Genomic DNA, 17,703 nt, shown 5'->3' on the forward strand with positions numbered 1-17,703 from the left:
GTCGTCGGAATTGAGTAAGGATTGGAATCACGTAAATGCCAAATGCCATCACGCAATTGGGATCGATGACATGCATCAACCAAGTCAGTGAGCCTGACCGCCCGATCCCGTTAGTCGCCGCTTACGCCAAGCATAGTCGCCTTTTACGGCAAGCATGGGTTCCTGAAGACCTATTCTACCCCGGATCTTCACGGGTCCATTTAATAGGAGTATGCATTTAATAGTAGTATGCAATTAAAAGGACAATATATATATTGATACATTTATGATACCTCTAAACAATTTCAATTTTAAAAGGCTTTAACAGACAGCTTTCATAATTATGACAGTCCATACGTAACAATTAAGTCATTTTAAAAAAAAAGTAAAGTCATGCATTGTTTTACATACTCTATATTTTGCTGATACCTCCTAAACGGTGATCGACCATGTATTTGTGTTTGTTGTTTAACGCCGCACTCAGCAATATTCCAGCTACATGACGGCGGTCTGTAAATAATCGAGTCTGGACTTGACAACCCAGTGATTAATATCATGAGCATCGATCCACGCACTTGGGATACGATGACATGCATCAACCAAGTCAGCGAGACTGACCACCCGATCCCGTTAGCCGCCTCTTACGACAAGCATAGTCACCTTTTACGGGAAGCATGGGTTGCTGAAGACCTTTTCTACCCTGGATCCTCACAAGTCACTTTCTTAGTAAAGTGGAGTCACATTTTGGATTCAAACGCACAACTTGACTACATACAATGCATTAGACAATTATTAATAAAATTAAAAGTTACTGTATATTTGTATGATTTTGTAGCTCTTTTATTTTCCTGAATACATCGAAGATTGAGTGGTTGGATCAGTCAATTACATCCCCGTGTTGTGAGTTTTGGGACTCTTAAGAGACATTTGTAGTTTACTCTAATCACATGAACAACAGTTACCGAAAAACATCTCATGATTGACATCATGAGCATCGATCCATGCAGTTGGGATACGATGACATGCATCAACCAAGTCAGCGAGCCCGACCACACGATCCCGTTAGTCGCCTCTTACGACAAGCATGGGTTGCTGAAGACCTGTTCTACCCCGGATCTTCACGGGTCGCTCTCTTCGTAAATCCTACACTACACATTGTTTGTTTGTTTGTTTGTTTGTTGTTAGTCACGTCTTACGGCAAGCATTGGTTGTTGAAGACCTATTCGCTACCCGGATCTTCACGGGGTTCTTGCTATATCTGACACAAAAAGGGTAATTTCTTGTCACACATACTGGTACCCATCCGCAGCCTGTGCCCGATAAGTACTGCAACACAAGTTTGCTTTCTCAAAACGTTCGTTGGAGTAGCTTTTACTATTCTTTTCTTCCAGTTGACAAGAGGAGTTCCATCCACCCAAACAAACGTGTTGTTACCGTGGACGTCTCTTAAGCCAATCCAAGCCTTTTCTGAAAAAAAAACAATTTATTGAAATGTTGAGTTTAACGCTGCTTGGAACAATATACCAGTTATATCACGGCGTCTTATTTGAATGTATGAATACATACGGGAATAGTTCCACTGTATAACAACGGCTGCTAAAAGACTCGGTCAGAGAGTGGACAAATGTTTTTTCAATGTTTTTTTGTTAAACGCCAAGCACAGCAAAATTCCAGCGAAATCAGGCAGAGATCCAGATAAGCTCCGTATTGCGTACAATTCGCAGAATATATCACCATTATCCAATTATATGTTAGATGGTTGCGTACAGACACGCATAAACATTATCAAAAACAATCTGCGACACCTTTGATTACATGGTCCGTCATGACCACCCCTTCCCTCGGTATCTTTGAACTGTAAAACCTTTTCTGTTTTGTTTTTATCATACGTCAAAATATACATTCTAGATGTTCATACCCAGGGTGAAAGCATGAGCACCAACGATCCGTTTAACAACATTCCGTCTCGTGTCGGTGTTCAGTACGGCAAGAAACCCGCCATCTTCTTCACACCGCCCCGATGCGTCATGCCACGTCTTTATAATCCAGGATATCTTCACGCGAATCGTCTCATTGGCAGCTCTGATGGTCTTGTATCCCTTGTACCGCTCTGTCATTGGAATAAGGGGAAACATGACAATATATTGGCATTTGACAGCCACGCGGCTATGAAAGTGAGGTGGGCCGATTTCATAGCCTGCTTGTCCTCGCGTCGTCTGTTACATACTTCCGTAAGACACCAGACCCGTGAAGATCCGGGGTAAAATAGGTCTTCAGCAACCCATGCTTGCCGTAAAAGGCGACTATGCTTGTCGTAAGAGGCGGCTAACGGGATCGGGTGGTCAGTCTCGCTGACTTGGTTGATGCATGTCATCGTGTCCCAATTGTGTAGATCGATGCTCATGATATTAATCACTGGGTTGTCAAGTCCAGACTTGATTGTTTTACAGACCGCCGTCATATAGCTGGAATATTGCTGAGTCCGGCGTTAAACAACAAATCAATCAACAAAAAACCAAGGCCATAACTTAAGTCTTCATAAGGTGATTTCAAAGTGCGGCGTTAAACCAACCAACCAACCAGCCAACCAACCAGCCAACCAACTAACCAACATTTGACACCACTGGACCGATGAAGCTGAAACTTTAAATGTTGCACCCAGCAATAATGGATGTATTGAATCAAATTTTCAATGTGATTGCCATTACTCAATGCTTTGTTCTTAAAATGCATATTGAGGAACCTTTTTGTTAAGTATATAATACATCAATCACTGGATTGTCTGGTCCAGACTCGATTATTTACAGACCGCCGTCATATAGCTGGAATATTGCTGAGTGCGGCGTTAAACAACAAGCCAACCAGTCGATGCTTATGATGTCAATCACTGGATTGTCTGGTTCAGACTCGATTATTTACAGACCGCCGTCATATAGCTGGAATATTGCTGAGTGCGGCGTTAAACAACAAACGGACGAACAAACATGCAGAAATAATAAAGATAAAAATCTTCCTACTGACTTTTCTTGACTGTTCGCCCTTTTTTCGCATCAGTGGGGCACAGCGTAACATGGGGGTTGATGCTGCAGCCAGCCGCCAGTTCCTTAATTTGCTGACATGCAATTTCACCAGTCCCCTTCCATGGCGCTGTGCAAAACACGGGGTTATGGTGCCAATGTAGCACCCAACAGGCCACAAGCATCTGCTGGATGGAAGGCTGCATCCCGACACTAATATTTCTCTCCGGTAAATGTAACCGGCAACCCTAGTGAACATTAAATAATAGATATGTACAGTGTTCGTCTCGTTTCCTTTTGAGATATAATGACACAACTTAAATGTCAACCTACTTCACTAAATGGGTGTTTCATGGTAGTTGTTGTTTGTTGTTTAACGTCGAACAACATCCCAGCAACACGGCGGCGGTCCATAAGCAAGAGTGAGTGAGTGAGTGAGTGAGTGCGTGAGTGCGTGAGTGCGTGCGTGCGTGAGTGCGTGAGTGCGTGAGTGCGTGAGTGAGTGAGTTGGGTTTAACCCGCTTTTAACAGTATTCCAGTTATATCGCGGCGTGTCAGCTTAATGTGGGAGGAAAGCCCGAAGTGATGCAAGTCTCAGACGTTTACCACTTCGGTGAAACACACGAGCACAGGTATGGTGCCGACAAACCTAGAAACATAATCGGGGTTAACCGGGATTCGAACCCACAATCATACGCTTCTGGCGTGCCCAAGGGACGCAACTCTGCACAGCGAACCGCGGCGCCTTAGACGACTGGGCCACCCGTGCTCCCCGTAAACAAGAGGCCCATAGGGCCTGCATCGCTCACCTGGATATTTACCCAATCATGGCAAAATATACATTTGCACTGTTCATGTATATAATACTGCAAATATTTCGTAATGTTGACTCTGTCAGCATCTAAAATGTTTGTTTTTTAACGCCACAGTCGGTAATATTATTCCAGCTATATGACGGCGGTCTGTAAATAATCTGGACCAAACAATCCAGTGATTGACATAAGGGGCATCGATCCACTCAATTGGGATACGATGACGTGCATCAACCAAGTCAGCGAGCCTGACCACCCGATCCCTTTAGTCGCCTCTTACGACAAGCATAGTCGCCTTTTACGGCAAGCATGGGTTGCTGAAGACCTATTGTACCCCGGATCTTCACAGGTATAACAGTAGCTCTGCAGTATGGGAAGATAATGGAATGATAACAACGTACTATTGTGACACTGTCAATTCAATGATGTTTGGATAGTATTTTAACTATATTTTCTTATTTTATTCTTTTACACAAAATACTTACTATGCTCAATATTCAGCCTTTACATTGTATACAATGCAAATCTGGTTGGCACGGTACTGTTCAAGCCGCGTGTAGTCATGACAACGACATACCTCGTTAAGTAGAAGACAATGGGGAAATATCACTGCTAGAAGTGTAGCCATGTATCTTTTAGCAGGTAACATAAGCCGTAGGCTCATCACTGGGGGACTACGGTTTGGCTTCCGTAACGTTATCTTTCAAGTAACGTTTTCTTATCAATATTTAATTTTTGGTGTTGGTACTTTATAGGTAAAATACTTGAATTTTTGTTCAAATGTCCAAAGAAATTCTTTCTGAAAACCTTTTAGTCAAGGTGAATGTTTAATGTCACGCAATACACGCTGTCGTACTACTATGACACGCAATCCACAATATCGTGCAACTATGACACGCAATCCACACCGCCGGGCTACTATGACACGCCATCCACACCACCGGGCTACAATGACACGCAATCCACACCACCGGGCTACTATGACACGCAATCCACACCACCGGGCTACTATGACACGCAATCCACACCAACGGGCTACTATGACACGTAATCGACACCACCGGGCTACTATGACACGCAATCCACACCACCGGGCTACTATGACAGGCAATCCACACCACCGGGTTACAATGACACGCAATCCACACCACCGGGCTACTATGACACGCAATCCACCCCGCCGTGCTACTATAACACGCAATCCACACCACCGGGCTACTATGACACGCAATCCACACCACCGTGCTACTATAACACGCAATCCACACCACCAGGCTACTATGACACGCAATCCACACCACCGTGCTACTATAACACGAAATCCACACTATCGTGCTACTATGACACGCAATCCACACCACCGGGCTACTATGACACGCAATCCACAACACTGGGCTACTATGACACGCAATCCACACCACCGGGCTACTATGACACGCAATCCACACCATCGCGCTTCTATGACACGCAGTCCACACTGTCGTGCTACTATGACACGCAATCCACACTGTCGGGCTACTATGACACGCAATCCACACCATCGCGCTACTATGACACGCAATCCACACCATCGCGCTACTTTGACACGCAGTCCACACCGTCGGGCTACTATGACACGCAATCCACACAACCGGGCTACTATGACACGCAATCCACACTGCCGGGCATAAAAAAGGTAATACGATTGGTGATATTGAATATTTATTCTTACAGTTTGCAGATGACAAGACTTGTTCTCAAGACCTTCAGAGCGATGCCTCTGTACCGTACAGGTTCTCAGTTTTTATGCTAGATGTTTGGGCTTAAAAGGTTCTGTTACAAACACCTTTACCTGGACGCTAGCATTGACGTATCTGTCTTATCGGCCCTTGACGACAACTTGTCTTGTCGGCAAGACCGCCTCCGTGGTCTAGTGGTACAGCATTCGCCAGGAGAGCGGAAGGTCCGGGGTTCGATCCCCGGCCGCGTCATACCAAAAGACGTTCAAAGATGGTACTTGTTGTTACCCTGACTGGCGCTTGGCATTAAGGGGCTAAAACAAGGACTGGTCGGCTCGGAGTCAGTATACTGTGTCTTAGTGGGGTATTCATGTTAAACTGCGGCATGGTATCTCAGTGTGCTGGCACTATAAATCGGCATCAGTCCGGACTACTACAAGCAGCCACACACACACATACACACGTACATGCACGTCGCTATATAAGTGCAATAATCTTGGACGCGACGTTAAACCCAATTCCACCTCACCACGTCTTGTCGGCTAATGTGGACATTTTGTCTGCCATTGAAGTTAACATTGACGTTTTTGATTTGTCAGCACATTTGGACAGCTTGTCTGCCATTGAAGTTAACATTGACGTTTTTGATTTGTCAGCACATTTGGACAGCTTGTCTGCCATTGAAGTTAACATTGACGTTTTTGATTTGTCAGCACATTTGGACAGCTTGTCTGCCATTGAAGTTAACATTGACGTTTTTGATTTGTCAGCACATTTGGACAGCTTGTCTGCCATTGAAGTTAACATTGACGTTTTTGATTTGTCAGCACATTTGGACAGCTTGCCTGCCATGGACACAACCACATGCGAAGGCAAGTCTTTCTTAATTATTATAGATCGAGCGCTGCATGTCTATCATAGAACCTTTTGAAATCCATAATATGGCCTTGAATGTAACATTGATCAGGAGTCGCTCTTTAAAATCTTCGTGGAAAGAGCATGCTCGATTGTACTTAAAACATAGTGAAATCTAGACATTGATTACAAATTGAAAACATCGACGTATCTCTGACTTGACAGCTTGTCTGCCATCGTAGTTAGCATTGACCATTCTATCTTGACAACAATTTTGCACACACTGCCATCGAGGTCAACATTGTCTTGCATGCTTTAGACTGATGTTGACGTATCTATCCAGTCAGCATCTTGACGTTTTTGTCTTGTCGCTGGTCTTTGACATGCTGTCTGCAGTTAGCGTTATTGTCCTGTCGCTGGTCTTTGACATGCTGTCTACTGTGGACGTTATTGTCTTGTCGACAGTCTTTGACATGCTGTCTGCAGTTGACGCTTTTGTCCTGTCACTGGTCTTTGACATGCTGTCTGCTGTGGACGTTATTGTCTTGTCGACAGTCTTTGACATGCTGTCTGCAGTTGACGCTTTTGTCTTGTCGCTGGTCTTTGACACGCTGTCTGCTGTTGACGTTATTGTCTTGTCGACAGTCTTTGACATGCTGTCTGCAGTTGACGCTTTTGTCTTGTCAGTTGTCTTTGACACGCTGTCTGCAGTTGACGCTTTTGTCTTGTCGACAGTCTTTGACATGCTGTCTGCAGTTGACGTTTTTGTCTTGTCAGTTGTCTTTGACACGCTGTCTGCTGTTGACGTTTTTGTCTTGTCGGTAGTCTTTGACATGCTGTCTGCAGTTGACGTTTTTGTCCTGTCACTGGTCTTTGACATGCTGTCAGCTGTTGACGTTTTTGTCTTGTCAGTTGTCTTTGACATGCTGTCTGCAGTTGGCGTTATTGTCTTGTCGGTAGTCTTTGACATGCTGTCTGCTGTTGACGCTTTTGTCTTGTCAGTTGTCTTTGACACACTGTCTGCAGTTGGCGTTATTGTCTTGTCGGTAGTCTTTGACATGCTGTCTGCAGTTGACGTTATTGTCTTGTCACCAGTCTTTGACACGCTGTCTGCTGTTGACGTTTTTGTCTTGTCGGTAGTCTTTGACATGCTGTCTGCTGTTGACGTTTTTGTCTTGTCAGTTGTCTTTGACACGCTGTCTGCAGTTGGCGTTATTGTCTTGTCGGTTGTCTTTGACATGCTGTCTGCTGTTGACGTTTTTGTCTTGTCGGTAGTCTTTGACACGCTGTCTGCTGTTGACGTTTTTGTCTTGTCAGTTGTCTTTGACACGCTGTCTGCAGTTGACGCTTTTGTCTTGTCGGTAGTCTTTGACACGCTGTCTGCTGTGGACGTTATTGTCTTGTCGACAGTCTTTGACATGCTGTCTGCAGTTGACGCTTTTGTCCTGTCACTGGTCTTTGACATGCTGTCTACTGTGGACGTTATTGTCTTGTCGACAGTCTTTGACATGCTGTCTGCAGTTGACGCTTTTGTCTTGTCGCTGGTCTTTGACACGCTGTCTACTGTGGACGTTATTGTCTTGTCGACAGTCTTTGACATGCTGTCTGCTGTTGACGTTTTCGTCTTGTCGGTAGTCTTTGACATGCTGTCTGCAGTTGACGCTTTTGTCTTGTCACCAGTCTTTGACACGCTGTCAGCTGTTGACGTTTTTGTCTTGTCGATAGTCTTTGACACGCTGTCTGCTGTTGACGTTTTTGTCTTGTCGATAGTCTTTGACACGCTGTCTGCAGTTGACGTTTTTGTCTTGTTGGTAGTCACTGACACGCTGTCTGCAGTTGACGTTTTTGTCTTGTCAGTAATTATTGAGGCATTTTTTGCCATCGAAGCAAACGTTGGCACATTTTTTGTCATGTCATCACTGTTTGACTCGATCCCTGACAATGTAGCTAACCTTGAGTGGTAGCTTTTGACAGCACGTCTTGACGCGTTCTGGGCCATCGAAGCCAACACTGGCTCATTTTTGATGATGGACGCTTTCGGAAGCACTTTTGATGAAATAGAGAATAGAGTTGGTCTGCGTTTCCTTGATTGTGCTTCCATGCGCTTGATCCTCTTTTCCCTGTTCTGTTCTCTCACCATTGCTGATTGTGTATGACCGTAGTACAATAAGAAGTTGTTTACCAGTACTGGAACTGTGAACCCAATCATTAACAGACCTGATACTGCAGTCACTGATCCTACAAGGTAGCCAACGTTCGTCACAGGAAACATGTCACCATAACCAACGGTTGTCATGGTGATGAGTGCCCACCAGAACCCGTGAGGGATGCTGGTAAACGTGCTCCGGTCATCCGCAAAGTAGATGAGAGAAGAGTACAACAGCATCCCCACGAACAAGAACAGCAGCATCAGGAGCAGTTCTCTTAAACTTGCCTTGAGTGTATAGAACAGGATCCACAAACCGGAAATGTGACGAATAAGACGTAAAATACGAAAGACTCTTGTGACGCGCAGAACCGGAAGTACGTCGAGAGTGTCACGTGAGTAATAGTCGGACGTTGACAGGCGATACGACGTCTCGACGATATCCGGAATCAGTGCTATGATATCAATTATTGTCATTGGTAGTATGAAATATTTTACTTTGCTCTGGGAGAATAGGAACTTTGTTGTAAACTCGAAAAGAAAGTAGGTCAGGCATGTGACGTCAATGACAAACAGCGATGGATGGATGTAGACGTCAGAGGCACCACGGGAATCGTTGACGTCACTTCCGTTCTTCAAGGACATTTGTGAGCCAGGTTGTGAAACGGAAGTATGAAAACTGTCATGTGTCTCTGCGCAGAATGCGAAAATAGATACGACCACAAACGTCATTGATACTGCGCCAAATACCTGAAATGAGAGATCATGACATTAATGAAGTTAGTGAGTTTGGTGTAACGCTGCTTGGTACAGTACTTGGTTTTGTCACGGCGTGTCAGGCGAGGAAAGCCCGAAGTGATACAGGTCTCAGACGTTTACCACTTTGGTGAAACACTCGAGCACAGGTAAGGTGCTGACAAACCTAGAAACATAATCGGGGCGAAGCGAAATTCGAACCCACAATCATTGGTTTCTGGTGTGCCCAAGGGACGCAACTCTGCACAGTGAATTGCGGCGCCATTGACGAGTGACTTTATACAGTTCATGCATGACACGCGTTTGCATTTGCAGAAGATCATAATTTTCACAAAACACAGGAAAGCATTATTTGTGGTGTTCTGGCGACGCAAACACGATGGATGTGTTTGGTTCGTCACCTTTAAGAAATATTTACAAAATGTTAGATTTCTACCTTCCTTTGTACAGGGCTGAAGCGGTAAACTTTTCAATGCGGGTCATATTGTCCTTACCCTGTTAGTGTTCATGTTATATCGGGGCGTGTCAACTTAATGCGGGTGGTGAAACCCACGGTTATGGTGCTGACAAACCAAGAAACATGATCGAGGCGAACCGGGATTCGAACTCACAATTTTCTGGCGTTCCCAAAGCGCCTCAAACAACTGGGCTACCCGTAAACTAACACTAATAAATGCCTCTTTTCATTGTGGCATACATATGTATATCAATCATAATATGGTGTTATCGACAGATCTTTGTGGGAAATAACGCTGATTGTCATCGTGGTCCCTTCAGGTTGTTTTGGGGCGGTCGGGTAGCCTTGTGGTTAAAGCGTTCGCTCGTCACGCCGAAGACCCGGGTTCGATTCCCGACATGGGTACAATGTGTGAAGCCCATTTCTGGTGTCCCCGCCGTGATATTGCTGGAATATTGCTTAAAGCGGCGTAAAAACATACTCACTCACTCACTCAGGTTATTTTTGGGAGATGCGGATTTAACGGCTAATAGCATGTACTCGTAGTTCGACAGGGGGCGCGGGTTGCCCAGTCGTCTAAGGCACCGCGATTCGCTGTGCAGTGTTGCGTCCCTTGGGCTCGCCAGAAACCTGTGATTGTGGGTTCGAATCCCGGTTAGCCCCGATTATGTTTCTAGGTTTGTCAGCACCATACCCGTGTTCGTGGGTTTCACCGAAGTGGTTAACGTCTGAGACCTGCATCGCTTCGGGCTTTCCTCCCACATTAAGCTGACACGCCATGATATAACTGGAATACTGTTAAAAGCGGCGTTAAACCGAACTCACTCACTCACTCGTAGTTCGACAAATCGGGTAATCTTGTATACAAACCAAGGATCTGACACGGACGCAACGCTTCACATGATATTACTGTGCCTTAGATAAACAGGCCGTCCCAGGTTAGAATTGGTCTTCAGCAAACCATACAAGTAAGATCCGACGAAGGGAATCGGGTAGTCAGGTGCGCTGACTTGTTGATGCATGTCAGCGTATCTCAATTGCCTAGATCGATGCTTATGAGAATGTATTTATTTATCTATGGCCGAAATATTAACTTGCTTAACAAACATAAATATACAATGTTATGCATTGCCTCTGTGCAGTTGATTATATGTGTTAGATTCCTTCATCCGGAAATGGTCTTTGATCAGCAACCCATGCTTGTCGTAAGAGGCGACTAACAGGATCGGGTGGTCAGGCTCGCTGACTTGGTTGATGCATGTCATCGTATCCCAATTGTCTGACCCGTGAAGATTCCGGGGGAGAATAGGTCTTCAGCAACCCATGATTGCCTTAAAAGTGACTATGCTTGTCGTAAGAGGCGACTAACGGGATCTGGTGGTCAGGCTCGCTGACTTGGTTGATGCATGTCATCGTATCCCAATTGCGTGGATCGATGCTCATGATATTAATCACTGGATTGTCTGGTCCAGACTCGATTATTTACAGACCGCCGCCATACAGCTGGAATGTTGCTGAGCGCGGCGTTAAACAACAAACAAACAAACAAAAACGTTGTGTGTCTGGTGGGACAGTCTCACATTGAAATCTTCCCGTGCCTGCAGTTTCAATGCAAATCAAACTTTTCTTATTCCGTCTTAATATCAAATCACTGACAATGACGTTCTCTGTGAGAAAGGACATGGGTGTGTATACAATGTTTAAATATGCATCACTGCATGCAGAATGAAATGTACACCCGTGTTTATCATCATACATGTGTCATTTAAGACAGGTGCAGCAATACATTTGTTGCCGTCATGTTGTCCTTTGTTGTTACTTTCAATGGATGCAATTTCAGCGCACCTGATACTTGGCAAATGGTGTAGAATTAACTATTAATGGTCCCGCTTGAGAGACCTTTATGGGTTTTAAGCTATACAATACACAAAGACACGACATGCTGTAATTTACCTAGCCATTTTGATCTCTGCAACTTTAGAGAGTTAAAATCTCATTATTTAATGTCTGTGCCAGTATGTGCCCCTCGGAGGACACCCCAAAGTGATGAGGGTCGTAGCCGTTTACTGTTATGGTAGCCTAGTGGTTAAAGCGTTCGCTCGTCACGCCGAAGACCCGGGTTCGATTCCCGACATGGGTACAATGTGTGAAGCCCATTTCTGGTGTCCCCCGATGTGATATTGCTGGAATATTGCTTAAAGCGGCGTAAAACCATACTCACTCACTCACTTAGACATCTTGCTTCTAATCTACATTTGATTTTTACGAACAGACATGTTTGTTCTTTGTTGTTTAACGCTGTACTCAAATTCCAGCTGTATGACAATTTGTAAATAATCGAGTCAGGGCTAGGCAATCCAGTGATTGGCATCATGAGCATCGATCCTCACAATTGGGATACGATGACATGCATCAACCAAGTCAGCGAGTCAGACGATCCGATCCCGCAAGCCGCCTCTTACGACAAGCATGGATTGCTGATCGAAGAACATTTCGAACCTGGGTCAAGGGATCTAACACATATAATCAACTGCACAGAGGCAATGCATTTCATTGCATATTTATGTTTGTTGAACATGTTAATATTTCGGCCACAGGTAAATAAATAAATTCTCAATACCATCAAGCAATTTGATTGGTTAGCGGGAAATATATTTGTGCTATAATTCGATGAAGACGAGCCTCCATTAGAACTACTTATGCCGCTTATCTCGAACAACTACGTATCTCGAACTACTTCGTATCTCCAACTTCTAGTTATCACGAACCACTACTTATCTCGAACTACTACCTTTCTCGAATTGCTATTTTTCTCGAACTACTATTTATCTCGAACTATCACTTGTCTCGAACTACTATTTATCTCGAGCTACTACTTATCTCGTGCATTTTCTCGACTAAATAGTACTGGTAAACCTTAACCTAAAATTCAGTAAAAAAATACACTGACATCGTTTTTACTTTTGGCCAAAACCATCATCAAATTTGTGCTATTCTGGTCAAGAGAAATGTTGAACTAACTATACAAGTATTTGGAAACATCGTGTACACATTGTGTTGACAATTTCCATGAAGCAGAGTCCAGCTAAAGGCCTGATCCAGTGGGCGTTCGGCCTTAGAGTCACATGAAGTACAGTTATACCAAATATCTAATGTATTCCAACCTTAAAACGGGTAAAACATACAAAGCTTTGATTTTGGGAGAGTGGTAGAGCCCCTCTCCAACGTGTGCATACCACAAAGGCTATCAAGTATTGATGCAGACCACTGCATACGAATGATCACAGACTGCTTCGCCAATGCTATTTAATGCTCAAATCACTGGACGCACCACGTGGGCTACTCATAATAAAACATATTTTTTAAAGTTACGATTTGGATATGTATAGTTAACACAAGAAGTTGGCAATGGGAAGATGCATAATTTAATGTATGTAAATTTAAAGAAAGATTATTTGGTAACCTTTATCAATCATGGTGTAGTTATATCAATAGTATGTCTGATACATTATATTAAAAACATTTTAAATCCCTGTTAAATGTAGAAATAAATATCTTACACTCCCAATTCCAGTACATCTGAGAATATGTATGACTCGTTTCAGATGCAGTAGGTTTAAACTTGCAGTTGATTGGGGGAGATACACAAATGTCCTATATGCTGAACGTTTATGTAAATACAGTAAACCATGTTTATAACGAACACACTTATAACGAACAGACGGATATAACGAACGTATTTTGTTGTCCTGACCATGTGCTGTACATATGTTGCAAATATGCTTATAACGAACTGCGGTCATAACGAACTAAATTTAGTCATCGCTTTGAGTCCTTTATAACCGTAGTGTACTGTATGTATTTTTTCACCAAGTACACTTACATATATTAACTGTGGTAAAACCAGTGTCAAAGTGTTTTTTTAGCACTATGACAGTATGTGCAAATATATATATATATATACAAAAATGAGGTAAATGTTCACTCGGTGTACATGTAATATATAATAAAATAATAAAGTCCACGTTAGTCCATCATCTTCTTTATAACTGACAATGACATATAATGACGTCATACTTATGATGACGTCATAAATTACAACTATGACGTCATAATGTATTTACACACTCCAGCGACGACACCAAGTAATTTAAAGGGCAAGTTCACACGGAAATGAACCTAATGTTGTTGTACTTTTTCCACAATAAAAGTGTTAACCTAGAAGTGTCATAGACAAAAATATACAAATATCACAATTAATCAACATATGTTTTGCATTAAAACGATTTATATTTTTCACATTTACCAAGTGTTCTATTTCCATAACAAAAACACCATGGCTTATGCCCCTTGCAATATGACGTCATTGGTGCCAATTGATAAATATAATGACGTCATCATGCTTTGTTAGAGCCGCTTCACGTGGTGTAGGTACAGGTGTGTGATTCTAGCGTCTCAGATGCCAGCCAGCATAGTGTTATGCTGAGTCACCACTGCGCTGGAGTTTGTCGTAGGCCATGTTGTTTTACCGAAAACTTGTACTTGATATCTTTTGCGTTCAGAATAGACAGGGACCCAGTTGAATTGGCACCAATTACGTCATAATCTAAGGGAGATAACTAAGGCCTGTCTAGCTCGAAAAACGAAGGCCTCATAACGGCATATCATATTTACACTATTGTGAGCTTCCTACTTTCACTGTGAAAAAAATGAGTGTATATTTTCAAACACAGATACTAACTAATTCTAAAATTGCGTTTTGTTTAGAAAAAGAAAGAAAGTAATTTTTGCGTGTACACTTCCCCTTTAACAATTGTAGGGAGACATTTGAATTAAAAATACAGTATTTGTAAAGTCATTATATGTCATTGTCAGTTACGCTGAAGAGCTGTCATGAGACAGCGAAAGTACTATGTATGAAACTGATATAAAGAAGATGATGGACTACATGGACTTTATTATTTTATTATATATATATATATTTTGCAAACTGGTGTTTACATGTATTTATCTAACGCTACACGAACCTGTAATTTATTCACAGTATAGCATCATAGCCAACGTGGCAGGAGAGAATCGCCATTGCCCGCCATGCGTTGACGGCGTGATAGTCAAATAAATCTCCTAAGTAGTGCAATAACACAATAACAGGCTCTTTGCAATCTTAACGATAACAAACTTTTGTGTTGTAGTATAGGTAATTTCCGTGAAATATTCATGGGAGCAAGATAATTACCGTTAAGTATTCATGGGCGCTAGGTAAAAACCATCAAGTATTCATGGGCGCTAGGTAATCATCATCAAATATTCATGGGCGCTAGGTAATCATCATCAAGTATTCATGGGCGCTAGGTTATCATCATCAAGTATTCATGGGAGCTAGGTAATCATCATCAAGTATTCATGGGAGCTAGGTAACAATCATCAAGTATTCATGGGAGCTAGGTAATCATCATCAAGTATTCATGGGCGCTAGGTAAAAACCATCAAGTATTCATGGGAGCTAGGTAATCATCATCAAGTATTCATGGGAGCTAGGTAACCATCATCAAGTAATCATGGGAGCTAGGTTATCATCATCAAGTATTAATGGGCGCTAGGTAATCATCATCAAGTATTCATGGGCGCTAGGTAACCATCATCAAGTATTCATGGGCGCTAGCTAAAAAGCATCAAGTATTCATAGGCGCTAGGTAATCATCATCAAGTATTCATGGACGCTAGGTAATCATCATCAAGTATTCATGGGCGCTAGGTAAAAACCATCAAGTATTCATGGGCTCTTGGTCATCATCATCAAGTATTCATGGGCGCTAGGTAATCATCATCAAGTATTCATGGGCGCTAGGTAATCATCATCAAGTATTCATGGGCGCTAGATAACCATCATCAAGTATTCATGGGAGCTAGGTAATCATCATCAAGTATTCATGGGCGCTGGGGAAATACCATCAAGTATTCATGGGCGCTAGGTAAAAACCATCAAGTATTCATGGGCGCTAGGTAACCATGATCAAGTATTCATGGGCGCTAGGTAATCATCATCAAGTATTCATGGGCGCTAGGTAAAAATCATCAAGTATTCATGGGCGCTAGGTTATCATCATCAAGTATTCATGGGCGCTAGGTAATCATCATCAAGTATTCATGGGCGCTAGGTAAAAACAAACAAGTATTCATGGGCGCTAGGTAAAAACCATCAAGTATTCATGGGCGCTAGGTAATCATCACCAAGTATTCATGGGCGCTAGGTTATCATCATCAAGTATTCATAGGCGCTAGGTAAAAACCATCAAGTATTCATGGGCGCTAGGTAATCATCATCAAGTATTCAATGGCGCTAGGTAACCATGATCAAGTATTCATGGGCGCTAGGTAATCATCATCAAGTATTCATGGGCGCTAGGTAAAAATCATCAAGTATTCATGGGCGCTAGGTAACGATCATCAAGTATTCATGGGAGCTAGGTAATCATCATCAAGTATGCATGGGCGCTAGGTAAAAAACAACAAGTATTCATGGGCGCTAGGTAAAAACCATCAAGTATTCATGGGCGCTAGGTAAAAACCATCAAGTATTCATGGGCGCTAGGTAATCATCATCAAGTATTCATGGGCGCTAGCTAAAAAGCATCAAGTATTCATGGACGCTGGGTAAAAACCATCAAGTATTCATGGGCGCTAGGTAAAAACCTTCAAGTATTCATGGGCGGTAGGTAATCATCATCAAGTATTCATGGGCGCTAGGTAAAAACCATCAAGTATTCATGGGCGCTGAGGTAATCATCATCAAGTATTCATGGGCGCTAGATAACCATCATCAAGTTTTCTTCGGAGCTAGGTAATCATCATCAAGTATTAATGGGCGCTAGGTAAAAACCATCAAGTATTCATGGGCGCTAGGTAAAAACCATCAAGTATTCATGGGCGCTAGGTAATCATTATCAAGTATTCATGGGCGCTAGGTTATCATCATCAAGTATTCATGGGCGCTAGGTAATCATCATCAAGTATTCATGGGCGCTAGGTAACCATCATCAAGTATTCATGGGCGCTAGCTAAAAAGCATCAAGTATTCATGGGCGCTAGGTAATCATCATCAAGTATTCATGGGCGCTAGGTAATCATGATCATGTATTCATGGGCGCTAGGTAAAAACCATCAAGTATTCATGGGCGCTTGGTCATCATCATCAAGTATTCATGGGCGCTAGGTAAAAACCATCAAGTATTTATGTGCGCTAGGTAAAAACCATCAAGTATTCATGGGAGCTAGGTAATCATCATCAAGTATTCATGGGCGCTAGGTTATCATCATCAAGTATTCATGGGCGCTAGGTAAAAACCATCAAGTATTCATGGGCGCTAGGAAATCATCATCAAGTATTCATGGGCGCTAGGTGAAAACCATCAAGTATTCATGGGCGCTAAGTAAAAACCATCAAGTATTCATGGGCGCTAGGTAGCCATCATCAAGTATTCATGGGAGCTAGGTGACCATCATCAAGTATTCATGGGAGCTAGGTAATCATCATCAAGTATTCATAGGCGTTAGGTAATCATCATCAAGTATTCATGGGTGCTAGGTAAAAACCATCAAGTATTCATGGGCGCTTGGGAAATACCATCAAGTATTCATGGGCGCTAGGTAATCATCATCAAGTATTCATGGGCGCTAGGTAAAAACCATCAAGTATTCATGGGCGCTAGTTAATAACAGTGAAGTATTCATGGGCGCTATGTAATCCACGTGAATATTCATAGGCGCTAGGTAATCATTGACAATTATTCATGGGCGCTAGGTAATCACTGTCAAGTTTTCATCCGACAATTAGGGGTTTGAAAGATTTAAAAAAATGTTATTAGCAATATTCAATCTTTATTTAAGAGATAACAATTGTAGCAACGTGAAGTGTGTTTACTCACAACCATCGTTAATGTTAAAGACAAGGACAAAAAAATGT

At 42.7% G+C, this 17,703-nt stretch overlaps 2 protein-coding genes across 3 annotated transcripts in view; both read right to left on the reverse strand.

Annotated features, from left to right (window-relative positions):
* Positions 1-704: 704 nt before the first annotated feature.
* LOC124140819 (C-type lectin lectoxin-Phi2-like) lies at positions 705-3,453 on the reverse strand. 2 transcript variants are annotated; one of them, XM_046508592.2, is made up of 3 exons: positions 2,997-3,453; positions 1,898-2,089; positions 705-1,446 (listed from the first exon to the last, which is right to left on the reverse strand). In XM_046508592.2, exons 1-3 carry the CDS (start codon positions 3,253-3,255, stop codon positions 1,232-1,234), a joined length of 666 nt encoding a protein of 221 aa, XP_046364548.2. In that variant the 5' UTR covers positions 3,256-3,453; the 3' UTR covers positions 705-1,231. The 2 variants fall into 2 exon arrangements, with proteins under 2 accessions (XP_046364548.2, XP_046364550.2); XM_046508594.2 differs by having other exon boundaries at positions 707-1,446; positions 3,001-3,453.
* Positions 3,454-5,923: 2,470 nt separating this feature from the next.
* Positions 5,924-17,703, reverse strand: part of LOC124140775 (potassium voltage-gated channel subfamily D member 2-like) — a 12,590-nt gene continuing 810 nt past the window's right edge. Inside the window, exon 2 of the mRNA XM_046508522.2 lies at positions 5,924-9,277. Coding sequence (XP_046364478.2) covers positions 6,725-9,277 — 2,553 coding nt within the window. The 3' untranslated portion in view covers positions 5,924-6,724. The remainder of the gene's footprint in view (positions 9,278-17,703) is intronic.

The sequence above is a fragment of the Haliotis rufescens genome, unplaced genomic scaffold (genome assembly GCF_023055435.1).
Source record: "Haliotis rufescens isolate VD_foot unplaced genomic scaffold, xgHalRufe1.0.p SCAF_60, whole genome shotgun sequence".
Taxonomy (NCBI): domain Eukaryota; kingdom Metazoa; phylum Mollusca; class Gastropoda; order Lepetellida; family Haliotidae; genus Haliotis; species Haliotis rufescens.